The sequence below is a fragment of the Armigeres subalbatus genome, chromosome 3 (genome assembly GCF_024139115.2).
Source record: "Armigeres subalbatus isolate Guangzhou_Male chromosome 3, GZ_Asu_2, whole genome shotgun sequence".
Classification (NCBI taxonomy): Eukaryota; Metazoa; Arthropoda; class Insecta; order Diptera; family Culicidae; genus Armigeres; species Armigeres subalbatus.
In genome coordinates, this window is record NC_085141.1 from 145,562,928 (window position 1) to 145,589,966 (window position 27,039).

The 27,039-nt window shown below is 41.9% G+C and overlaps 2 protein-coding genes across 3 annotated transcripts in view; one reads left to right on the forward strand and one right to left on the reverse strand.

The window, feature by feature from the left end:
- The window catches only part of LOC134225269 (synaptotagmin-4), a 91,066-nt gene extending 69,358 nt beyond the window's left edge, over positions 1–21,708 (forward strand). For both annotated transcript variants that reach the window (XM_062705209.1, XM_062705210.1), the window contains exons 2-3: positions 1–562; positions 14,493–21,708. The exon at positions 1–562 is cut by the window's left edge. In XM_062705209.1, the coding sequence (XP_062561193.1) occupies positions 1–562; positions 14,493–15,171 (1,241 nt within the window). In that variant the 3' untranslated portion in view covers positions 15,172–21,708. The remainder of the gene's footprint in view (positions 563–14,492) is intronic.
- Positions 21,709–22,051: 343 nt separating this feature from the next.
- LOC134225270 (tRNA-uridine aminocarboxypropyltransferase 2) lies at positions 22,052–25,821 on the reverse strand. The gene is made up of 3 exons (XM_062705211.1): positions 25,637–25,821; positions 25,406–25,569; positions 22,052–22,752 (listed from the first exon to the last, which is right to left on the reverse strand). The coding sequence occupies exons 1-3, from the start codon at positions 25,729–25,731 to the stop codon at positions 22,226–22,228; spliced, it is 786 nt and encodes a 261-aa protein (XP_062561195.1). The 5' UTR covers positions 25,732–25,821; the 3' UTR covers positions 22,052–22,225.
- Between the last annotated feature and the right edge of the window lie 1,218 nt (positions 25,822–27,039).

Genomic DNA, 27,039 nt, shown 5'->3' on the forward strand with positions numbered 1-27,039 from the left:
AGAAGAAGGCCGGCCACGAGGTCTCTTCGTTGCCATTCCAACCTCCGAGACCACCGAGGGCCGTTCGCTCCCCAAGCGGGCAACCCCCACAGTATCTAAAGAAATCCCCCTCCCCAACGGGTATCAAGCCCCCACCGGGAGGCCACCTGCCGGCACAGTCACCTACCGAACAGAGTTGCATTCCAACAAACACAACAGCCCCCATAACGACGACCACCACCAAATACAGCGAGGAAAATGAACTGACACCGAAGAAGGTGCAACTCGAACCAAAATCGCCCGACGTCGATAATGTGGACGGCAACGATAACGAAACGGAGTACGGCAAGCTGGGTGCCATTGTCTTTAAGCTCCGATATTTGGCCGACCGTAGTGCGTTGGTAGTGTCCGTAGTCCGGTGCCGTGGACTGCCGGGGAAAAACCATGGGTCTACCACAACCGATTTGACCGCTCTGCCCGCTGGTCCTTTGTGCAACGGAAATGGAAATGTGAAGCAATCCGCAACCGATCCGTACGTCAAGCTGCAACTGCTTCCGGATAAACAACACAAGGTTAAAACCAGGTAAGCAATATAGAATTAATGACCAAAAAATAATCTCTGTGCTTCGTGAAAGCGGGGGAAATGTAATTAATTCAATCTTAAATTCCTCATTTTTCTGCCGGTTTTGCTTTGAAGATAACTTAATCCGGGCACGTTATACAAGAACCCGGCAATTTTCCGTTTCGTTAGCTTGTATCGCAACTCTAAAAATAGTTTCCTGCCGGAATGCGCTCGTTCTGATAAATGGAGGTGACTTCCTACGAGTTGAGATGTTTGCTGTTATCTCTTGTGGGGACGAGAAGATACCAGAGAAAAACAAGCGAAGAAGAAGACATCCTTGTCACGACTTTCCGATGGTGGATGGGTTTGGGTATGGGTACCGAGAACACGTAGCAAACCTGTCAAAGGAGATTCTCCTCAATTTTTTATCCGGTGGATACAGGGGCGATATACTCGAGCGAGAAGGGAGCCATGTTCGGTTCAATCTCGGTGCGGTGAAGAAAGGTGCCACTAAATAGGCACTTCATGAGACAGCGAAAAGAGCCTTGATATACACAAGCCGGTGTCATGGAAGAGCAGTGTGCCAAAATTCGGGCGATAAGTTTTCCATTGCTGGACAAAAGTGTTTGTAAGTTGGATCTATATTTAGAAAATGCGACGATGGCGACGTGATGGAAGGAAATTCAATACTTTTATGAAAACTTTTTTTCGGCAGATTGTTTGTTCAGTTAGATGAATTTAAAAGTTATCAATTTTAGGTGCTTGCATTCCCTTTTTTTCTTTTCTCTTGGACAAAAATGTTATGGGTGTCAATCAAATTTAAAATTTTATTGATGTCGAATGAAAAACGTTCGCCACGTTTATAGCCTTTGAATGTTGTTCGTGAGTTATTTCTTGCTGAACATATTTAATGTTCGTGAATGTACGTGAATAAATGTTTTATTATTGTATCTCAATGGAAAGAATGTCACTACTATTCCTTGTTCTTCTTCATTGGCATTACATCCCCCCAGGGCCGGATTTAGCCGGAAGGGGGCCCCGGGGCCGACAGCTTATGGGGGCCCCAAAATGTACAAAAAGGTTGGTTTTGGTACATAAGATTTGTGGGGGCCCGGGGCCATGGCCCCCCATAAATCCGGCCCTGCATCCCCCACTGGGACAGACCGCTTCGCAGCTTAGTGTTCGTTAAGCACTTCCACAGTTATTAACTGCGAGGTTTCTAAGCCAAGTTACAATTTCTGCATTCGTATATCATGAGGCTAACACGATGATACCTTTATGCCCAGGGAAGTCGAGACAATTTCAAATTCAAAAATTATCTAGGAAGGCACCGGGAATCGAAACCAGCCACCCTCAGCATGGTCTTGATTTGTAGCCGCGCAACTTACCGAATGGATAAGGAGGGCCCTCGTCATTAGTATTCCTATCCACGTAAAAATCGTCACGTACAATAAGAAAACGCACCAAAGGCAACCCAATTGCCTTTAAGGGAAGATCCATTAATTACGTAACGCTAAAATTGGACTTTTTCAAAAACCCCTCCCCCCTATGTCACACTTTTTGTATGGAGCTTCTGAAAATTTTGTATGGATCTTCACACTTCGCCAACCCCCCTCCCCCCTCTAAGCGTTACGTAATTTGTGGACGTTCCCTAAGTAAAGCATATTATAGAAACATAAAGGTAATTTACTATTGCATCTTTCTTTAGCTTTAAATTATTTAGTTCAAAATTGGATGTAGATCTGTCGAATAAACTCGAAAACATATCAAATTATATTATTTGTCGTAGCAATATCTCAATTATAGCCTTTATAGCCGCAACCGCTTAAAAGAAAAAACTGATTTTTATAGCCAGTGGATATAAATTTACCTGTATATGCCTAAAATGATTAACTCAATTTTGTGTTTCATTCACACAAAACGGGCCTCTCCTGGAACAACATTGAACATATTATGAGTAACTACCATGTTACTCATTTTAGAATAACCGCCAGCTATCAATTTTTGATGAGTTATTTTTACACAGAGAGAGAACAGTCGGAAATCGGACCTAAGCTCAAATATATTTTTTTTTGAAAGATGAAGTTTAAAGAAGGCAACTTGTTCATAGTTATTTAGAAGCTATTCCAAATTTTTCGATGACAAAAAAAAAATACGATGACTAATAGTTGCACAGATTCATTGTTTCGCCATCGAAACAAAATGATGGTTTGTTTTTGAGGGATATCAACTCAGGCGGTATCGAAACAAGAGGAACATCCTGAATGTTTTTATTGCCATGCATGCTGGAGACGTTCGTCATCATGTCGACCCGAACGAACTTTGATAGCCGCGAAAATACCAATAATTTCCTTGAAAATGCCATACAATGTCCAGCTGAAATTTCTAAAAGCTTTACCCAGACTTTACATGGGTCTCACCTGCAACGTCAAAACGAACAATTCGTTGAATGTTAACACGAATTTCCCACGATTCAGTATTTGCTTAATATCTTTTCTTGCGAGCATCAAATCGTTTAGCGACAAAGACGGCCTATTTCTTTGGAAAATTTCCTATGTTGCCGATGTTCTTATATGTTTTTAGAGCTAAAAGGGAAGCGTTGGGGAACGGTTTTCCATGAAAGTTACTGTTTTCATAGTGATTTTTATACAAACTTCAAACCGCGCGTGCTCACTCAATTTTCATCCAAATAAACTAAAAATTTAGGAGGATTAATAAAAAGACAAATGCAATCGTTTAAGCATGGGGGGGGGGTACGCAAGCAAAGAAGTCAAAATTAGAATCACTCTAATGCAACATGGGTGTCTATAAAAGATATTTTAGTTACTAGATAAAGATTGTCGCTGTCGTCGCTGTCCGGAACATCTTTTGCTGGCGAGGATAGGGGAGCTAAATGTCAAAGAAGAAAAATCCATACGATTTGACAGGTATGTACCACACATGTTTCGGACAGCAGAACAAAGGGAACCGAAGCGACAATCTTTATCTAGTAACTAAAATATCTTTTGTGTCTATCGATCGGTCTTGATGAGAAGAACTCGAAAATCGGTGTCCGACGCCATTTTGAGATCGGAGATGGTGGACCGAAATACAAGTTTGTGGCCATATGGACCAAATATTTGACCGAAAACCATGCAATATGGGTGTCTATCGATCAGGCTTGATGAGTAGAACTCGAAAATCGATGTTTGACGCCATTTTGAAATAGAAGTTGGCGGACTGAAATTCAAGATGGTAGTCATATATACCAATCATTTGACCTGAAACCATGCAATATGGGTGTCTATCGATCTGGCTTGATGAAAAGAACTCGAAACTCGATGCTCGACACCATTTTGAAATCCAAATGTAATTCGGCCGAACGACATTTTTGATCGGGCATATATTCAGCTCAATGAAATTTTCAGCGAAATGGATTTGGCCTGCTGGTTTGTTCGGTCAATGATGTATTCGGCCAAATGGCCCTTCCCGTCTTTCGACCATGTCATTCGCCAAAAAGCCATTTTTTCGAATGCCACTGTATAACACGTTAAGCCGAAAGCCATTTAGCCAAATTTCTTTTAACCGAATTGAACGTTTGTATAGAACGGTTATTAAGTCGAAAATGGTTTGACCTAACATGTCATTTGGCTGAAAGTAACAAATAGGCGAAAGGGACATCGGCTGACCTGGTAATTTGTACAAAAAAATAAAATGTTTTCTCCGACAGGTCATTTGGATGAAAATGTCGTTTGGCCAAATAGATTTTTTGTCCTAAAATGGTCCTGTTATAAGACGAGTTTAGTACTATTCCATTAAACTTCGAGTCGAGTCACGAGACACTGAAGATGGCTTAACAATTGAGGTCGAAATACGTATCCTTAAAGATTACAACGTGGTAGAATTATAAAAAAAAAGTACTAAAATGGTATTATTACAGGTGAACACATTCCACTAAAGAAACTTAATAATTTTCTCAAAAATATTGTTTGGAAGGAATGGTCGTTCGACAAAAAAAATTGGCTTGAAAATGTATTTTCTGCAAAACAACTATTTTTTTCTAATGAATGGTTTGAGTACATTACTTCTACGTGAAGTTATACGATTTACAATTATATGGAAATGCTAATATCATCTTCCAAACTTAGACGTACATGTTCATGATAGAATTAGAGGCAAAAGAATAGAATTGATAGTTCCTTTAGGATACGGCAGGTATGAAGAATGTTTTTATAGAAGTCGATTTGAAAGCAAGCGGAGAGCAATATTTGTGATGGCACATATCACACGTCCTTCCTTCTGCCAAACTCCCGTATGAAGGGGGAGGGAAGAATATCACTGTGGAAGCTGATATATCTTCACTGGCAGAAGGAAGGTGGTTTGATTTGCTCATATGTGCAATAAAAATCCTATTGGACTAGATGCTGATGTCATATTAAAAATTTAGAGACAGTACTCGTCGATAGAAAATCCTTCCGCACGCGATGGCATATGAGCAAATCAAACCACTTTCCTTTTGCCAGTGGAGATATAAATATCAGCTTCCACACTGATATTCTTCCCACCCCCTTCATACGGAAGTTTGGCAGAAGGAAGGTCGTGCGATATGTGCCATCACAAATATTGCCCTCCGCTCGCTTTCAATCGACTTCTATAGAAACATTCTTCATGCCTGCCGTATCCTAACGGAACTATCAATTCTATACTTTCGCCTCTAATTCTATCATGAACATGTACGTCTAAGTTTGGAAGATGGTATTATCATTTCCAACTATTTTTGCCAAACATACTTTTCTGATAAATTACCGATTCGGCTAAACTACTTTTTTTGGCCATATGACCAATCCACCCGAACGACAAATTAAGCCTTATATCCATTCCCGCCAAATGGTCCTATTTGTCAAACGACAATTTTTGACAAAGAGCATTTTCGGTCATTGAATCGCCTGCTTTGAGCGTGCTTACAGCGGCACACTAAGAGTCAACTTTTGGAAATCAGTATGGCAAAAGGCATCTAATGTTTAATATCTCGAAAATAAGCACCTTCATCGAAAAAATATTTGGTAGGCGTAGTTGCGGACACCTTCCTACATAACTGGATCATTCATTCATTTATTTAGTTAACATCTAAACAGATAACACTGAATCAACAATTTGACGCCACAATGCACGGTTCGAGGCCGCATCTCTCCATCCTCGGATACGCCCCACGCTCGCCAAGTCGTTTTGCATCTGGTCTGCCCATCTCGCTCGCTGCGCTCCACGCCGTCTCGTACCTGCCGGATCGGAAGCGAACACCATCTTTGCAGGGTTGCTGTCCGGCATTCTTGCAACATGCCCTGCCCATCGTACCCTTCCGGCTTTAGCTACCTTCTGGATACTGGGTTCGCCGTAGAGTTGGGCGAGCTCATGGTTCATTCTTCGCCACCACACACCGTCTTCTTGCACACCGCCAAAGATGGTCCTAAGCACCCGTCTCTCGAATACTCCGAGTGCTTGCAAGTCCTCCTCGAGCATTGTCCAAGTTTCATGTCCGTAGAGGACTACCGGTCTTATAAGCGTCTTGTTCATAACACATTTGGTGCGGTGGCGAATCTTTTTCGACCGCAGTTTCTTCTGGAGCCCGTAGTAGGCCTGACTTCCACAGATGATGCGCCTTCGTATTTCACGACTAACGTTGTTGTCAGCCGTTAGCAAGGATCCGAGGTAGACGAATTCCTCGACCACCTCGAAGGTATTCCCGTCTATCGTAACACTGCTTCCCCGACGGGCCCTGTCACGCTCGGTTCCGCCCACAAGCATGTACTTTGTCTTTGACGCATTCACCACCAGTCCAACTTTTGTTGCTTCACGTTTCAGGCGGGTGTACAGTTCTGCCACCTTTGCAAATGTTCGGCCGACAATGTCCATGTCATCCGCGAAGCAAATAAATTGACTGGATCTGTTGGAAATCGCACCCCGGCTGTTACACCCGGCTCTCCGCATGACACCTTCTAGCACAATGTTGAACAACAGGCACGAAAGTCCATCACCTTGTCTTAGTCCCCGGCGCGATTCGAACGAACTGGAGTGTTCGCCCGAAATCTTCACACAGTTTTGCACACCATCCACCGTTGCTTTGATCAGTCTGGTAAGCTTCCCAGGGAAGCTGTTCTCGTCCATAATTTTCCATAGCTCTACGCGGTCTATACTGTCGTATGCCGCCTTGAAATCAACGAACAGATGGTGCGTTGGGACCTGGTATTCACGGCATTCTTGAATGATTTGCCGTACAGTAAAGATCTGGTGCGTTGTCGAGCGGCCGTCAACGAAGCCGGCTTGATAACTTCCCACGAACTCGTTCACTAATGGTGACAGACGACGGAAGATGATCTGGGATATCACTTTGTAGGCGGCATTAAGGATGGTGATCGCTCGAAAGTTCTCACACTTCAGCTTGTCGCCTTTCTTGTAGATGGGGCATATAACCGCTTCCTTCCACTCCTCCGGTAGCTGTTCGGTTTCCCAGATTCAGACTATCAGTTTGTGCAGGCAAGTGGCCAGCTTTTCCGGGCCCATCTTGATGAGCTCAGCTCTGATACCATCCTTACCAGCTGCTTTATTGGCCTTTAGCTGTTGAATGGCATCCTTAACTTCCTTCAAGGTTGGCTGGTTGGCTGGTTGGCTGGTTGGCTTCCATCGTCCGCTGAACTGACGTAGTCATCTCCTCCGCTGCCTTGACTTTCACTGCCTGTACTCTCAGCGCCATTCAGATGTTCCTCGTAGTGCTGCTTCCACCTTTCGATCACCACACGTTCGTCCGTCAAGATGCTCCCATCCTTATCCCGGCACATTTCGGCTCGCGGCACGAAGCCTTTGCGGGATGCGTTGAGCTTCTGATAGAACTTGCGTGTATCTTGAGAACGGCACAGCTGTTCCATCTCCTCGCACTCCGCTTCTTCCAGGCGGCGTTTCTTCTCCTGAAAAAGGCGGGTCTGCTGTCTTCGCTTCCGTCTAAAACATTCCACGTTCTGCCGGGTACCTTGCTGCAGCGCGACCACCCGCGCTGCGTCCTTCTCCTCCAGAATCTGTCTGCACTCTTCGTCGAACCAATCGTTCCGTCGACTTCGACCCATATACCCGACGTTGTTCTCCGCTGCGTCGTTAATGGCTGCTTTGACTGTATTCCAGCAGTCCTCAAGAGGGGCCCCATCGAGCTTACCCTCTTCCGGCAACGCTGCCTCGAGATGCTGCGCGTATGCAGTGGCGGCATCAGGTTGCTTCAGTCGCTCTAGGTCGTACCGCAACGGTCGTCGGTACCGAATATTGTTGATGACGGAGTTTAACCATCACCAGATAGTGGTCAGAGTCGATGTTAGCGCCACGATATGTCCTGACGTCGATAATGTCGGAGAAGTGCCGTCCATAAATCAGAACGTGGTCGATTTGTGATTCTGTCTGCAGTGGTGATCTCCAGGTGTACCGATACGGGAGGCTGTGTTGGAAGTAGGTGCTGCGAATGGCCATATTCTTGGAGGCGGCGAAATCAATTAGTCGTAGGCCGTTTTCGTTCGTCAGCCGGTGAGCGCTGAACTTTCCAATAGTCGGTCTAAACTCCTCCTCTTGGCCAACCTGAGCGTTCAAATCTCCTATGATGATTTTGACGTCGTGGCTTGGGCAGCTGTCGTACTCACGTTCCAGCTGCGCGTAGAATGCGTCCTTATCATCATCAGTGCTTCAGGAGTGTGGGCTATGGACGTTGATTATGCTGAAGTTGAAGAACCGGCCTTTGATCCTCAACCTGCACATTCTTTCATTGATCGGCCACCACCCGATCACGCGCCTTTGCATATCGCCCATCACTATGAAAGCTGTTCCCAGCTCGTGTGTGTTGCCGCAGCTCTGGTAGATGGTATGATTACCTCTAAACGTTCGCACCATTGATCCCTTCCAACAAACCTCTTGCAGCGCTACGATGCCGAATCCACGGTCCTCGAGCACATCGGCGAGTATGCGTGTGCTCCCGATGAAGTTGAGAGATTTGCAGTTCCACGAACCGAGTTTCCAATCGCTAGTCCCTTCTCGTCGCAGTGGTCTTCGCCGATGGTTCCGGTCCGTACTCTCTTGTTGATTGTTCGTTGCTAAAGATTTTTTAAAGGCTGGCTTGCAGGGCCTGACACCAAACCCCCTAAATTTCCGGAGGACCATTCCTCCTTATTTCCGGTGGACCATGGTGCACAGTTTCACTTAGAGTCCCTCGCTGGCACTCGGACGATGATCAGCCGCCCCTAACATGGAGAACAGACGCTGTTGTGAGCTGATCCTGACATGGAGAACAGACGCTCAATAAGATTTGCACCTCCGGAGAGGAGCAAACCCCCCCTTCCCTGTCAGCATACGACCATAGTTCCCACCGGGGTTGGTTACCCGATCTTCCTTAAGGTTGTTCGTATCCCGGCCAGCACCATGGGGAGGTAGGGAGTAGCTGGGTAAGAGGCTAAGGACCGCGAGATGGGGTCTATTTTATTATTTTATTCCTTCAGGTACGTGAAGTACCAATGGTATGCTTTACCCAGCAATTGCCGTGCCACCCGAATGACAAATTAAGCCTTATATACATTCCCGCCAAATGGTCCTATCTGTCAAACGACAATGTTTGACAAAGGGCATTTTCGGTCAATTGAGAAATTTGGCCGACCGATGTTTTTTTAGCTAAAGCAACTGTTCAACTGTTTTGTCAAAATAACTTTAGGCTAGATGAGCATCAACCAAATGAAATGTTCAGTCAAACGACATATTTGGCCGAACAACTATCGGACTTGTAGCATTCGACCAAATTGCTTTCTGCCAAACGAACCTTCACCGTCCAAAAATTCTATTTCAACGAGAAAACTTTGAATTTTAACGGGAAATTCTTCAGATTTTCCACCCATAGTTGAACTTAGTTTTCAGATAGCTTTTCGAAACGTAAAATAACGTAAAATTGCATGGAAGTTTCAAGAGAATCAATTGTATTTTTACGAAAAAAATCTTTGGAGTCTCAACGTGGTGTTTTGGAGCTCTACCGGGAAGTTACACGGAAATTCCACTGAATCTTTAGAGTTTTCTCGAGAAAATCTGTAATTTTCTTAAAATTTGAATCAGCATAGAACGTCATAGATCAGAGCAGTGACAAAATATTGTTATGCAAATATGCAAATATGCAAAAATATTGATAATGTCGGAACACACCTTTATTTGCATACCATTTTTTTGGATTCTACTTATAAACCCGATCGATTGACACCAATATTACATGGTCCATATGGCCACCATTTTGAATTTCGGTCCTCCATTTTGGATTTTAAAATGGCGTCGGACATCGATTCTCGAGTTCTACTTATCAAGCCTGACTGATAGACACCCATATTGCATGGTTTCAGGTCAAATAATTGGTACATATGACCGCCATATTGAATTTCGGTCCGCCATATTGGATTTCAAAATGGCGTCGGACATCATTTTTTTCGAGTTCTACTCATCAAACCCGACCGATAGACACCCATGTTGCATGGTGTCAGGTAAAATAGTTGGTCCATATGGCCGCCATCTTGAATTTCGGTTCGCCATCTTGGATTTTAAAATGGCGTCGGACACCGATTTTCGAGTTCTACTCATCAAGCATATGTGATACATTTTCATATTGCTTTCCATGTTTGTAAAATAGTTAGTCGCGATACGCATACTCGGGAATCATACTGTAATTTGCTACTGTTTTATGCCTCACTGGGCTGGGTCGGCCACACTCTACGTAGGGGCGGAAACGAAATCTGTAAGCAAGCATTAGACTGGAACCCAGTGGGACATCGCAGCAGAGGCAGACCCAGAGGCTCATGGCGGAGAAGCCTCAATAAAGAAATAAAAGAAGTCGACCGAAATCTAACCTGGCAACAGGTTAAAGCGATAGCCGGGCATCGCTCAGGATGGAGATCTTTCAAGTCGGCCCTTTGCACCACCGGAGGTGTACAGGATCCATAAGTAAGTAAGTAAGTTTATGCCTCACCGCTATGGCACCCCAGTGCCGGTGCGAGCCGGTGAGTGTAGCATGAAGCACCGCGGTGATATTCGGAGAATTCACTGCGGTGCAAGCGCACATGTGCACCGCGGAGAATTCTCCGGGGACATTGACATCCCTGAATCTAGGTATAGTTTTCCACCAACAGTCAAGATGGAACAACGTTTGTCAAATGGCAAGAATTTGTATAAAATTCAAAATACACTGACTCCACAATCATGGGTCACTCACTAATATAGGTCATTTCCAATTGACCAGCATGCAAAACGAAGTGACTAGTTATTGTTGCAAAGTGAGCCAAATACAGTACTAGGCATTCGTTAAGACGCACCCAAAATATTGTTCATACAGTCGACTCTCTACATCTCGATGTTCTATATCTCGATATCTCTCCCTATGTCGATGGTTTCCTTAGTCCCTTCAATCTAAATACATTAGGGCCTTCTACATCTCGATAACCTCCCTATCTCTATATCTCTCTATCTCGATAAGTTCTGATCACATTTTGTTCAGGAATCACTCTCCTTATGTCGATATGTTCAAATTTTTGGGCTACTAGACCATCTTCGGACAATAACAAACACATCAACAACAGGAAATGACATTTGTTTTCGTTTTTCATAGTAACGAGCTTTTTTGGATCTAGTACCCATTTCAATTTTCCTTCCATTCCTCGATCTCTCCCTATCTCGATGGTCCCTTCAATATCGAGATGTGGAGGCGACTGTATAATCAAATAAAAACAGTCCGGATATTCGTTTAGCCGCGCCATTGAAATTTCTGGAACATTATTATGAAACAAATTTCGAAATTGTTTTTTTCACGGCCTTTTTTATTTCGGATAACTTCAAAAATCCGATTTGGCATTGAATTGGATAGCTTCTGTACACGTAAAAAAATTTAATGTTGTTTATTATTAATATTTCTAATACTTTTTTGCCAAAGCAGGCGCCTAATGACATGTATAAGAAAAAACTTATACATCGCATTAGTCACATACATTCAGAAACTTATACTTTTCATTAACTTATGAATGTTATTAGCTTTTTGATATGGGATCATTCATTAGGTGGCATAATGAAGAGTATAAGTATTTTCGAATGGTTTTTTGCCATAACATATAAGCTTATTTTTTTACGTGTAGTGTGGCCATGCGCACGCTTGCCCGGCTAAGCTGCCTTAGAGATTCTCGATAGGAATGCAGTCAAGACTGCATGCCGGACTTTCAAGCAGAGGAAGGTTTGTTTCGCCATACAATGTCTTAGACTGCTTGGAAACATGGTTCGATGCGTTGTCCTGGTGGAAATTGATGTCTTCTGATGCCTCGTTCCCCATGTGGCCGACCAAAAAATCCTCCAGCAGATCCAAATGCATTCTTGTAGATATAAAATATATTGAAGGTTGGTGTGGTATGAAAAGGCTCCACATACCATCAATCATTCACTCCCAAAGTCTCGTTAAGATCTGACGACCCCCTTTTGGTTTAGATCATGCCAATAAGTAACAGATATAACAGTTCGGTCCGTCCAGATTAATTTTTGTTCATCTGAAAAACACAACGTTTCGTCACTCGGCTTTCTATTCCATGTATTTTCTCGTGAATTCAAGACGGTTTTCTTTAGGGAACATCCACAAATTACGTAATTCGGAGGGGGGAGGGGGGGTTGAACGAAGTGTGACAATCCATACAAAAATTTTCAATGGTTCATACAAAAAGTGTGACATAGGGGGGAGGGGGGGTTGAAAATGGCCAATTTTTGCGTTACGTAATTAATGGATCTTCCCTTATGGGACTTAGTCAATTTCAGCTTGCTCTTCAGTTTCTCCCACTTTATGTTTGAATTCCCCATTTTATGTTCATTGAATCGCCTGCTTTGAGAGTGCAAGAGCGGCACACTAGCAGTTAACTTCCGGAAATGAGTATGGCGAAAGGCATCTAAGGTTCGATTTCTCAAAATTAAGCACCTTCATCGAAAGAATATTTGGTAGGTGTAGTAGCGGACACCTTCCCACATAACCGGTGCCAAATAGTTTTCATGAAAAGTTCCTAATTTTAAGAAAACCCGCGTTAGATGTCTTTCGCCATACAAATTCCTGGCGGTTAACTCATGCTGGCTATTTGCGCATATACGATAGCGCCTGGATGTGGAAGCGCAGGTAGCCACTGCCACTGCCACTACCACTGCCAATAATTCATTCGTTAAAAAAGCGGGTGATTTAAACCACGATACAAAGTTTCAAAAATTCACAAAATAACACTGGAATTTGTATACTGCGGCTAAACGTATGTCTAGGGTGTAAATGACGTTGAATTTGTTTATTTCTTTCAATACCGCAACGCAAATATATGTGTGTGAGTGATATGAATGTCCGTTCCATAAAAGTGCATTAATTGTACTAATGATATATCAAAAAATCACCCCACATTAAAACCACGTTGAATCAATTTGTTGAAGTGGAGCTAGTGTATCATGTATTTGGTCGTTATAGTCGTTATATTTGCCCTTCTTAGCCTAGCGGTAAGATGCGCGGCTATAAAGCAAGACCATGCTGAGGGTGGCTGGGTTCGATTCCCGGTGCCGGTCTAGGCAATTTTCGGTATGAAAATTGTCTCGAATTCCCTGGGCATAAAAGTATCATCGTGTTAGCCTCATGATATACGAATGCAAAAATGATAACTTGGCTTAGAAAGCTAGCAGTAAATAATTGTGGAAATGCTGAATGAGCACTAAGCAGCGAGGCAGCAATGTCCCAGTGGGGGATGTAATGCCAACAAGAGAAGAAGAAGTCGGAAAGATCTTGACAAAATCCATGAACGGCTCATATAATCTTTCTTGTTTTCTTACCGATCCGGTCGACTAGAGCTAGAGTTGATATTCTCCTTCCAGGTAACCTTGTTACGTTATTCATGCTCTTCCGGTTAAAATGTCTTCCCTATGATAGCACCAGTTCTTGCAAAGCACGGTGACAACAAATTTAGAGGACATTTTTCACGCCACAAAGTCATTTAGCCTACGAGGTCAAATGTCTTTATGAATACAAACATGTCAATATATAGCATATTCGAATACAACTGAGTAGTAGGCATCGGTTTCATCGTTTATTTAGTGCCAAGTGTACCGGAGTGTGTGATTTAAATTTTAATCTTAGAACCAAGATGTCGGTTGGTTTTCGGCGATTTGGTTCTGCATTGGTGCGCTTCATGTCTTCCACAGTCATCAGACTTCGTATATAAATGTTGTGCCTAGAGATCACAAACCTGTGCCATTTTATTTCTTTTGACGTACGACAAAGCGTTCTCGAGAGGAATGTTTGATTTTTATTCCGTAATCGATGATATGAATTGTGTTTGATTTCTCTTTGTTGACTTGTAAGAGCCTCGTTCAAGCATTTCTAGCGTAGGATTATCCATTAGGGAGATTCTAAAAATAACTTTAGCTCCACCTGAAAACCATATAGGTACATACCTTTCCCAACCCTCGACACCAGTGCCGCATGCAATGGAATACAGCATATCGCCCACAAATATTATGATGTACTTTTCTGTCTGGACAAATCGCCAACTGCAGTGAGCTAAATGCTATGGAAGTTGGTCAAACTGAGACAGTTTTTTCGCAATGCCCATGCCGGCTCTGAAGTAAGTCAAGGGTGGATAGATGTCCCTCATCATTTATCAGAATATTCCATTCACACCGTGTAGAAGCCATCATGGGACTATGTTGCGTTGTGTGGGTTGGTTTGCTGAAATAGCTTTTCGAGAATAAAACCGGCAGTCGACTGTTGTTGACTGAACCGCAAATTTTACCAGTTGATGTCTAATTGGATTTTATTGAGATGAATTTATGACAGAGGTTGATATTCTTTTTCATGTAATCTGTTTTCATTTTTTGTTGATTTATGACTCAGAACTTAATGACTCGCTTTTCTACTTCATTACAGAGTGGTTCGCAACACGCGCAATCCGGTATATGACGAGGATTTCACCTTCTACGGTTTGAGCCTGAGTGAACTGGCCGGGATGTCGCTGCATTTTGTTGTCCTCAGTTTCGACCGATACAGCCGGGATGACGTTATTGGAGAGGTGGTCTGTCCACTCAGTGGAATCGACTTGCAGCAGATCGAGAACCAACAAGTGGCCCTAAGCCGAGAAATACAACCCCGCAGCTTAAAGATCCGTGCTCAAGGACGTGGCGAATTGTTGATTTCACTGTGCTGGCAACCGGCTGCAGCTCGACTGACGGTAGTTCTTCTGAAAGCGCGCAACCTTCCTCGGATGGATGTGACTGGCTTGGCTGATCCGTACGTGAAAATCTATTTACTGTACAACGGGCAGAGAATCGCCAAGAAGAAGACACACGTCAAGAAACGAACATTGAGCCCGGTGTTCAACGAAAGTTTTGCGTTTGACATCCCATCGACCGAAGGAGCTGGCGCTACACTGGAGGGCGTTTCCCTGGAACTGATGCTGCTGGATTGGGACCGTGTTACGAAGAACGAGGTTATCGGTCGCCTGGAGCTGGGAGGACCGAGAAGTACCGGATCAGCGCTGAACCATTGGAAGGAGGTGTGCAATTCTCCTCGCAGGCAGATTGCGGACTGGCACAAGCTGAGAGAGTAAGCGGGGTACGCAAAGTTTCAGTTGAAGTTGTACAAACTCCCACTGAACGGTGGGATATAAAAATAATTCGGCATAGGTTAGTTAGCTTTAGTTTGTCACTCAATTCTTCACTTTATTCCATAGGAATGAACTGATGTTGCTTCAACACTGAGTTAGAAATACAAATTTGGAAAATCTGACTGTTATTGTGCTACTGGGAAAAAATGATTAGCCTTTATAGTTTGTTACTAACTGATAAGAAAAGTGATGACTTGAATAAATCATAGAGATTTGTATATTGGCAACATGAAGTGGAAATAGTTTCTATACCACTATATAAAAATTTAACCACAGAATTATAATGTAACGAGAGACTCAAAGTCATTGGATAAGTATTCATAATACAGAAGATACAATGATGAACATACTATAGTTCAGAATGAGAGAAAAAAAATTAACAATGTGTTAAAAAGAATACATTCCACGTAATTATAGTAAATGCTTCAATAGAGAGTAATATTAGATGCAAATGAACACCACCACTTTTCACGCGTGTTGCCTCTCAAAGCTGAAAAGTACATTTTTGAACTAATGAAACGATAAAGAGGAAAATTACTTGAATGTGCCAGCTCATAAGAATCGAAACAGTAAATGCTAGCATATAAAGACAGAAATGAAAAGAAAACATTTCAGATAAGTTCGAGAAGTGCTGACATAGATGTGTGTAATATCTATTACCATTAAGATACCAAAGGACATTATTACATAGACAGAACAATTTATAAAACATAGTGAAAACAAAAATATAAGAAGCACTTGATTAGATACGCGCGAAACGCAGCACCACAAATCAAGCTTACATAGAATATGTAAAGATGGTATACAAAAATAGAAATGTCAGATTAATGCAGAAATGAAAATGAAAAACACGGAAAAACGATAAACGAACCACTGAAAAAACTGAATCGAATGAATGAAACCTAGACATTTTCGTGTCAATGGAGAAGCAGACTATCCTGGTAACAGCGATGGTTTATTGTGGTTTTGTATGTGTAATGGATTACAGGATACATACTTTATCTTACGTTGATCCGAAGATTGTTATCCCCTTTATTTAAATTGATTTATAACAGTCTTTATTCCTAATAAACCGATGTCGGTCGCTCGTTTCAAATGATTATAGTTATTGGAAATCGTAGCACTAAAATGCATGATGCAGCTACCGTTTTTGGGAGCAGTGATATGGAGTAACTTCGACTATCCTGTTTGACTTTAAACAACTAACTACTTGAATTTATTCTTCACTTTATGTACAGAGTTTTGGTATTAGCTTCTACTTCCTGTTAGTGCCATGGGCACCAAGTAGTGTTTCTGCTGAGTCGTCGTCGTCTTCAAATAAGTTAACGCCAGTTTTCAGCTCTTTCAGTCTTTTCGAGAAGCTAAAATAAATTTTGCGCTTAAATAGCTTTCGAAAAAAAAAGAAAGATTAGGAAATTAACGTCCACGCTTCATATCCGTAAAGGGCCACTGGTAGAATCAGAACTTTATGCAGAGCAAATTTCGTTTCCATCTGCCTGCATGTTGCTGGACCTAAGCTGTTTATATAAACCGTTCAAAGCCCTATTCGAAGCAGCAACATGTTTCTTCAATTCACTAGAAACGTTATTGTCATGTTACAAACGCTCCAAGGTAAACAAATTATTCAACAACTTCAAATACATCAAGAACAACCGCAGCAACAACACCATTACGTTTACCTCTCTATATCTTCCTGCAACCATGGATTTTGTCTTGGTAGTGTAGTTAATGGTTAAGCCTATTCTCTTCAGTGGGACGAAAGCCTCCACCACTGCCCTGCGATCGTTTCCAATGAGGTCGATGTCATTCGCAAAGGAGCATATGTGACCATGATAGAGCCGTTCCTCTGTACGCCAGGGGCATATGAGGCCATATGACAGTTCTTAATCCTCCCATATTTATTGAATAATGTAGTGGATCGATTGATGCAGCTGATCACTTCCAAATTTGAGAAGCTCAACCGGGATCTCGCCCTTCCCAGCTGCTTAACTGTTTTTCAGCTCATTCAGTGTCTTCTTAACCTCGTCCAGCGTTGGTAGCTCCATAGCTTGATCGCCATCTACTATGTCCATCCTGCTCTTTATCACACCTTCGTTTCACCGTTCAACGATTCTTCGGAGGGTTCAATTCACCTGGCTTGCACCATAGGCTTATCTGTCAGCAAATTGCACATATGTAGGCACTGGCGCAGTCTTATGCTGCGCACCATAAACAGTCGTATAAAACCTCCACATATCGATTCTATCCATGCTATCCTGTGCTTCGGCCATTACACTCACTATGTGCTGCCTTTTGTTTCTGCCGTGGATTTGTTCCTCTTCTGATCTTGCTACACTGTGCCGTTCTCTATCGCATGAGGTACCAGCCACTATAGTGGCTATGCTATAGCATTGAGCTTCATAAAAAGGGGTGTACGTTATAAGTATTCCACGCTATGAAAGGTCATAAGCAACCAAATCGCATACAAATAACATACATTGGGTTTAAACACAGGTCATTTTAGGTTGGAGGATAAAAAAATGAGATCAATCTAATCACTAGGAATCAAGATGTTGCTCCTCAAACATGATCATTTTGCATGAAAACCAGTGAGAATGTTATTCTTATTTTCTCCACTGTAGATGTGGTATTTGAATGCAGTGTTTAGAAAGGAATCCATCACTCGGAATTCACGTTCTCCGGTTTTGGGGCACTGTATTTCCTTAATTGCTGCCATGCTCAAGCCAACCTTGTTCAGCTCACGAGCCAGGGTCTCAATACGTGCTGGTTCATTCAAAGTTCTCACTTTCCAAGATCAGACTTTCCTATTAAAGTCTTTCAACTGATACGCTTGCTCTACATTTTCCTTTCTTGGTATCTGTTGAAAACATAAGTACGATGTTGTGAGCCGCTCCTAATATGGACAATAGACCCTCCATCAGGTTTGCATATCCGGAGAGTAATGAACCAGGCCCATGCTACAAAGTCATTTTTAGCGTAGCCAACACGAAAACCAAATAACGCACGTCAAAACTGAAAAAGCTTAACACCATAAAGCATCCAATTCCAGTTTTGATCAATATGCAACTTAATTCAGAGATATGCAATAAATATGACTTAAGGATTTCATTAATTCAAAATTTATTCTATACCAGTGGTTCTCACTGGGGGTACCTTCACTGTGAAAAAGGGCGGTAATGGCGGATGTATTACAATTTGAAATAAGAACTTTTTGACAAAGTTTTGATACCCGCGTATTTTAATTTTTTTAAATGTGAGTCTTTCCTCCACAGCCATAACAGTATATGACGGGCTGTGGGAAACAGATCAAACAGACAAAACGTCGGTTACTAAAATCTGGAATCTATATTATTCTAAAGGTTTTAGAGGCAAAAAGGCTTTTTCCGAAAAGCTCAGAAGCTTAGCGACGAGAGGCTTGAAAACCTTCCTTTAAGCGTATTGGAAACCTCATTTCAAGATGCTCGAAAGCTTGCTTTCAAGAGGCTCGGTAGTCTCTTTTCAAAGGCTCGAAAGCATCCTTCCAAAAGGCTGGGAAGCCTCCTTCCAAGAGGCTCGAAAGTCTCTTTTCAAAAGGCTGGGAAGCCTCCTTCCAAGAGGCTCGGAATCTTTGCTCCAAGAGGCTCGGAAGCCTCCTTTTAATAAGCTCATAAGCCTTTTTTCAAAAGGCTCGGAAGCACCCTTCAAGTGACTCGAAAGCCTCCTTTCAAGAAGCTCGGAAGCCTCCTTTCAAGTGGCTCGGAATCCTTCTTTCAAGAGGCTCGGAAGCCTCCTTTCAAGAGGCTCGGAAGCCTCCTTTCAAGAAGCTCGAAAGCCTCCTTTAAAGAGGCTCGGAAGCCTCCTTTCAAGAGGCTCGGAAGCCTCCTTTCAAGAGGCTCGGAAGCCTCCTTTCAAGAGGCTCGGAAGCCTCCTTTCAAGAGGCTCGGAAGCCTCATTCGGAAATCTCTTTTCCATAGACTCGTAAGCCTGCTTTCAAGGGTTCGGCAGCCTCTGTTCAAGAGGCTTGTAAGCCTCCAATAGTCTTCAAAGTCTCATAGGAAGCTAGATGTATACACTTAATTTAAACTCAAACAAGTTTTAGACACTTTTTTGGAGAGCCTATATCCTATGAGTTTTCAGAAACATTTTTCATATACCTTATGAGTTTTGTACGCAGCACTTTCCTTTCGAAAACTCCAAGTGCGCGTTGGTCCTCCACGAGCATCGTCCAGGTCTCGTGTCCGTAGAGGACTACCGGTCTAATGAGCGTTTTGTAGATTGTCAGTTTGGTACGGCGGTGAACTCTATTCGATCGGAGCGTCTTGCGGAGTCCAAAGTACGTGAGATTTCCAGCCACTATGCGTCTCCGAATTTCTCTGCTGGTATAATTTTTGGCAGTCACCAGTGAGCCCAAGTACACAAATTCTTCTACCACCTCGATTTCGTCACCACCGATGGAAACTCGCGGTGGGTGGCTCACATTGTCTTCTCTTGAACCTCGTCCTATCATGTACTTCGTCTTCGACGTGTTGATGACTGGTCCGATCCGCTTGGCTTCCCTTTTCAGTCTGATGTAGGCTTCCTCCATCTTCTCAAAGTTGCGTGCCATAATATCTATCGGCGAAGCCAAATAGCTGGACGGACTTATTGAAAATTGTACCACTCGTGTTAATCCTTGCTCTTCGTATTATCCCTTCCAAAGCGATGTTGAATAGCAGACACGAAAGACCATCACCTGGTCGTAGCCCTCTGCGGGCTTCGAAGGGACTCGAGAATGCCCCTGAAACTCGAACTATGCACATCACCCGATCCATCGTCGCTTTGATCAACCAGTTTATCCAGTGTCAGTTTATCCGGAAAACCGTGTTCGTGCATTAGCTGCCATAGCTGGTCCCGATCGATTGTATCATATGCGGCTTTGAAGTCGATGAAAAGATGATGTGTGGGCACGTTGTATTCGCGGCATTTCTGCAGTACATACTTGGCGAATGGCGAACACCTGGTCTGTGGTGGAGCGTTCGCCCAAAAAGCCCGCCTTGTACTGCCTCACGAACTCCCTTGCAATTGGTGTTAGTCGACGGCATAACATTTGGGAGAGTACCTTGTAGGTGGCGTTCAGCAATGTGAACGCGCGGTAGTTGCTACAATCCAGCTTATCGCCCTTTTTGTAGATGGGACACACGGCACCTTCCATCCACTCCTGCGGCAAAACTTCCTCCTCCCAAACCTTGGTAATGACCCAGTGCAGCGCTCTAGCCAGTGCCTCACCACCGTGTTTAAATAGCTCTCCTGGTAGTTGGTCAACCCCAGGGGCTTTGCGGTAAACTTGTCAGACAGTCAATTTAAAATTATTATAGAGTTTTGGCACTTCCTCAGCAAACGTGTTGGGTATTTTCGCCTACCCTACGTGGTTCAGGAATCTTCTAACAATGCTGCAAGTTTCAAAAACCACTGTTTTTGGATGCTATGAAGGTTATGAGATAGTTCCAGCTCTCCTGAGGATCTCAGAAGATATTTTGGGACGTTTCCAGTTGCTGAAATAACAACCGTCATACAGGTGCCACATCTACATCAACTCCTCCGCCAAGGCGTACTTCGTTATCTTGTTGGAGAATGTTGATTGGACATTATGGTCTACTATTGTCGTAGACCACAATATCGGGCCAATTGGCACGAATGAGGACACCCGTTGTGATCTCGCGATCCACGTACAGCTTTATCAAACTATTTTCCAGAACAGGTACAGTTACATCACATCGCAATTACTCGGTCCTAGATGGCTACTCAGTTGCTCGATGAGCATCGATGTGGCACTTGGGTACAGCAGAATTGAGTTCTTGGCGGAGATAATGTTTTCCAGTTCTGAGTCGAACTTGGGAAATTTTTTGCCTGTTAGTATGAAATTAACATCGAGAAATTAAATTCCTAATATTTTGGATCATACTAATTGAGAGGGTCAAACGCAAAGGGGTAGTAGAGCCATTGAAGAAGAAGAAGACTTGACAACATATTACTACCACAGTGATGTAAGAAACACGGTTGTGTCGAACGATCTATCAAAATTTTGATTCAAACACACACAATTATTTTTGTGTGGCTACGTATTCAAAATATAAAAGAACGAAATGAAAGTAGAAACAGAAAAATTATGAAAATTCTGCTGAACTTATTTTTACTTTATGCTATTTTTAATTTTAATTATTTAAAAACAATCTGTAGTACGGAAGGATTTCAGAAATGATTGAAATGATAATGAATTAATGAGCGAGGAACGAATGCCATCAAACAGAAACATCTCATATACTCAAAATGTAAAGAATTTAAAATGCAAACAAAATAAAATATGCAACAAATAAGATGAATATATACAATTCCAGCTGAACTCACGATAGACCAGAACAACGTCAGCCTATCTAAAAGAGAATAAACAGAATAACAAATTACGAAACACTTTTGCATGTACGTACTCCTCCGTAGAAAAGATGTATCTTTTTAAGCATATATACATAGAAAATAAAAAAAAAAGACAAAACAGCAAAAACAGACAGCTAACTGTGGTAGAATAAGAATCATTTATCGAACGCTTTGCACAACTGCTTTTCTGTTCCGATCGGCCTGTATCCCAAATTTCCAAACTTTGCACCAAGCACCCGAAAATGGTAAATGCTATTAGTCGAAATTCACGAAAAGCTATAATCCAACACTTGTTAATCCTTGTTGTCTTGTCTGTAGAAGTGTCTTTACTGAGTGCTTATGTAATTTTTAATTCCCGGAAGGACAAACCAGAAATCAAAAACACAAAACCGTTGTTGATTGGAGAGAATAGCAAGTGAATAAAGCCCGCCAGTTTTATTTTTCAGTAATAGATTTATTTACAGTAAAAGGAAAAGCATAGCATGAATGTATATATCGATATAAACAAGGAAACATTATTCTCTCTATATTTTATGTTATGTGAATTACTCAAATATAAAAGAGGTAATTATCAATAAAAACTGACGAAAAACACAAAACCACGAGATCATGGTCTCTCTTCCGATTCCTCCCGATGGTGGTCCTTGAAGGCATCCGCATTCCTCAGCAGCTTGTTCAACCGTTTGCCAATCAGCTTCGGATACTGGTTGTGTTTGATGAGGAATTCCTTGGACTGGTGGGTGACGGCCCCTTTGTCCAGCTGGAACTGGCACAGAGCGTGAAGCGGTTGAAGCAGCTGCTGTCGGTAGGAGTCGTCGCGCTCGAGAATGCTAAGCGCTTCGATGGCAGTTTCCAGGGTGCTGAGGCATCCGTCGGTTGGCTGCGTTCGGATGACGTAGCTACTGTTGCCGGAGGTGACGAGCTTGACCTGCCGCATGTCGTGCAGAATGGGCGAGCTGGCGTAGATAGCCTTCGCCTGGGGCCACGTTCCGTCGATGAGGATCAGGTTGAAAGGACCTCCGGACAGGTCCAGTTGCTCGATGGGAATCGATGTGGCACTTGGGTACAGCAGGATTGAGTTCTTGGCGGAGAGAATGTCTTCCAGTTCTGAGTCAAACTTGGGAAATTTTTTGCCTGTTAGAATAAATTTTAGATAGAGAAATTAAATTCCAAATATTTTACATCATACATTGCATTGAAAGGGTCAAACGCAAGGGGGTAAGTCGAGTCAAGTACGTGACACTGAAGACGGCCTTACTGTTGAGCTCGAAATACGTATCTGTCGAAGGTACAATAAAGTAGTGGAATTAAATGGAATTGTACAAACTCGTCTTATGACAAGTAAATACATTCCACTAAAAGCTTAAAATAATTTTCGTGGCAAAGGGGTAGTTTCGAAAAAAAATATAAATATTTTTTCGATTACTAATTTTCTATGAATTTTCACATTTATTTTAAACATAGTACAAACTATATCATTATATCGTAGGAGGTAATTATGCTACGGAGCAACACGGTACTTCGTGTGAGCAACAGCTGTGGTTGATATATGCTATCAAACCGAATGCCTCATTTCTCAAGTGTTTTATATTTGTATTTTGTAATTTATTCATCGGACTATACCGTCTACATGAAATCCTTAAATCTAGTGGTGGTCAAACATTAAAAACATTACATACGGTTCAGCAAGCGACAGCGAAATCTGGATGCTGAAATGTGGAAATCAAAATACAAAGCAAATTCTTCCATCGGTGGAATCTTCCTTTCTTCACCGGGCACTATTGCTTAGAATTTCAGGTACTGTTTTCCTTTTTCTTGCCACTTAATGAACACACTCAAGTTTACATAAACACAGTTTACAACAAAACTACAATTATTAATCTAATAAAAACACTTTACAACACTACATTTATTCATCTTAAACTAACATTTTTTGCTAAGAAACTAACACATTAAAACACCCAACCAGAGAATGCATGATTTTATGACAATCTTGCATGAATTCCATGTACAGATTGCATTAAGCTGAGGCCCATGCTTAGATTGCATTAAGTCAATATAGCAAGCCATTGCATTAGGTCTCTGGTCACGAGAAAAAAGAGCTAGGTAGGGGCAGTAGGGGCAATATGAACATACGGGGCAATATGAGCCACCCTCATTTTGAGCTTATTGACAAGTTTTATCATGTAAAAGTTATATGATCTTTAAGAGGATGCTCCACATATGCATCAACGTGAAAACCGCATTAAAATTCAATTCAAACATGAAAATACACTTGAAAATGTAAATTTTCGCTGCATAGGCAAAATTATTATAAGATTTCAAGTTTATAAATAAGGTTTTGACACAAAACTGATTAAAATACAGGTCAAAAATACACCACAATCAAAAGATATATTAAAATTGAATATTGTGCACACATGTTTAAATTGATACAAATCTGAATTTATCATAAAACTTTTTTTTCCCAAAACCAGTCTCTATGGGGCAATATGGGCATACCTGCATAAAACAAGATATCTGGCCTTAAAATGCGAAAAAGTTCAAATTTCAGTAGTCAAATACAAGAATATTATCATATATGAAAGATTCATTACGGAAAAAATACAACAGCGCATTAATACGATAGAAACAGAAAAAATGACCATTGACCAATTGAAATGTGACTGTTCAAACGGTGAAGAGTGGCAAATCAGTTCAGTCCGCTGTTGTTCATTTTATTTGGTATGGAATACTCACAACTGTTGTAGGAATATCATATTCTTCCACATTACGATACTTTTTTCGCCTAAATAAAGGTTTTGGAAGGGTGGCCCATACTGCCCCAAATGGTGGCTCATATTGCCCCGTATAGTCGGGAACACACATTGAAATCAATACATTTTCAAAAGTGCATTCCAACAATTTCCAAACGCATTTTTCGTCATTCATCGACGTAATATGAAAGGTAACATTCTCTAGTATAAGTCAACTACACTTGAACGATGTTTTTTTGAGCTTTTCAGCGCTTTTCGGAACGATTTCCTTAGGTGGCCCATATTGCCCCGATCACCCCTACTAAATTTTGAATCTTCGATTTGAGTGAAAAGCACCTAATATAAGGCACATTTTTCTAACCGTGTATGAAGTAATCCACTATCTTGACATGAATCTTGCTCTGCATACTCAACCGTTCAGTTGTTTTTTATTATTATTATTCCAGTTGAAAATTGATTTTCGAACTCGCGAAAACCGATTTTATTCGAATTGTTCGCAACCAAATGCGCTATACAGCGCACCAGATGCGATTGTCAACAACATTTTCAAATAAGCTTGAGTGTCACAGCTTGATTATGGGGCCCTCCTTAGCCGTGCGGTAAGACGCGCGGCTTCAAAGCAAGACCATGCTGAGGGTGGCTGGGTTCGATTCCCGGTGCCGGTCTAGACAATTTTCGGATTGGAAGTTGTCTCGACTTCCCTGGGCATAAAAGTATCATCGTGCTAGCCTCATGATATACGAATGCAAAAATGGTAACCTGACTTAGAAACCTCGCAGTTAATAACTGTGGAAGTGCTTAATGAACACTAAGCTGCGAGGCGGCTCTGTCCCAGTGTGGGGATGAAATGCCAATAAGAAGAAGAAGAAGTCACAGCTTGATAGTATTCTTGGAACTGGCATTGCTGATTGAATCGGCTCATAAATACGTTCAGCATGATTATAGAACCCCTATCTGTTCGTTTTCTCAACGCAATGAAAAATATGTACTAAAACCTACGCTGTCATCATAAAAATAATATACACACTCACCTTTATAAATAAGACACTTTCCGGGTGCCAATCCAACCGAGAGCATGGGTGCTGTTCGCAGGGCTCGCTTTTCCTCTGCCGGGTGCTGCAGCAATATCACTCGGCTTTTAGGCATGAGTGGCTGCGGTGGAAGCGCCGAACACCAGCAGACCGGTACGGGCCGTCTATCGAACAGAGGTAACTAAAAATTACGATGCATGTTTGAATTTTCGGAAGACACGTGCGACTTACTGACAGTTGCTGCATTTGTCGCGCATTTTGGGCGGATCGGCAGGAATGTTGGCCAGATCATCCCAAAAGGCCCCTTCGGAGAACAAATCGGTCATGATCGCTGTTTAAAATTAAATCTTTTAGCTTTGATAATCGACAGAAAATATGTACATCACTGCTATATGTTCGGTATCTATACACGTTTGTTATTGTTTACATTGCGATTCGTTTTCTATAGTAGTGTAACGCTCGGATGACGCTAGTGTTACCAGAGGGTCATTTGGTTTGTGTCTTCGATTAGCGCACAGTACTTCAGTTATAATCTTTTAGCTATAAATGTATTGCAGTTTATACCAGTGAATGTAAAACTGTAATATATGCTCAATTTTGTAAAATGGCGAATGTCACAAGAGAGGGAATCTTTTAGTCAATTTGAATTTCTTAATGGCGACATACAGACGATTTGTATAAGCATTATTATCTCAAAAAGCAATTTTTTCACTTCACTCTGAGGTGGTAGTGCAAACAAATCATTTGCTTGTCACATGTTTATAGAAGGATAGGATTTGTTTTCACAGCGAAACGCTTCGGAAGCGTTTCCGTATGAAAACAAATCCTATCCTCCATGTGCGCGTGCAAGAGTAAAATTTCAGCAAGCCTTATGTGCCTGCATAATTTCTTAGCCCATTGACCGATTTCAACCAAATTTGGAACACACATGCTTTACCTTAAGGAGACGACGATAAGGAAGGGTGGAAGGATTATTGGAAAATGGGGATGGCTTGTGGGGGTGGTAAGTGTTTAGTTATCGGCTAACTCAGTTCTACTTCTGAGCTCATTGACTGATTTCAAACAATTTTTTAACGCATATTCTCTGTCCTAAGGAGACGATTATAGTGTGGGTAAGATAGTCAAATGAAAAGATATGTAATCGTTTGTAAGACATTTCTGAACGAATGTTACCATTACAATTCATTATTATAATGTGGCCAGCAAGCGTCCTGCGAAACGCAAGACGCCCAACTGACTTGGAAATTTGCACGAGAAAAATGCATTCCGCTTAGATTTTGGCCGAACAAAATATTTTAAAAAATATTTATGAGGCCGTATAAATTGGTAGGTATAACTTTTAAAAATGAAGTTGAAAATGCAAACGCGGGACGTCTGGTCCCATTACATTGTTAGTTATTCAATATCTAGCTGCAATGAAAATATTGAGCAAAATCTCTTCATTTTCTCTTCACCGATCATTGACGGCGTTCAGCTGGAGCACGTGACCTATCAAATCGAATATTTTCCCTGGAATTTAAATATTTACGTCAAAATTGTTGCAAATTCTTCTTGAAATGTTTTATAGTAATGTCCGATTGTTTTTGGATAGATCTTCGAATTTCTTTGGAAATTCTACTATATAGGTATTTCTC

Bases quoted from the DNA above. Each gene is read 5' to 3' on its own strand.
- LOC134225270 (XM_062705211.1), bottom strand. From the start codon at position 25,731: ATGACCGATTTGTTCTCCGAAGGGGCCTTTTGGGATGATCTGGCCAAC. The intron at 25,570-25,636 runs GTAAGTCGCACG...TCTGTTCGATAG, and splicing joins GACAAATGCAGCAACTGTCA to ACGGCCCGTACCGGTCTGCT. The intron at 22,753-25,405 runs GTGAGTGTGTAT...TTATTCTAACAG, and splicing joins AAAGTGTCTTATTTATAAAG to GCAAAAAATTTCCCAAGTTT.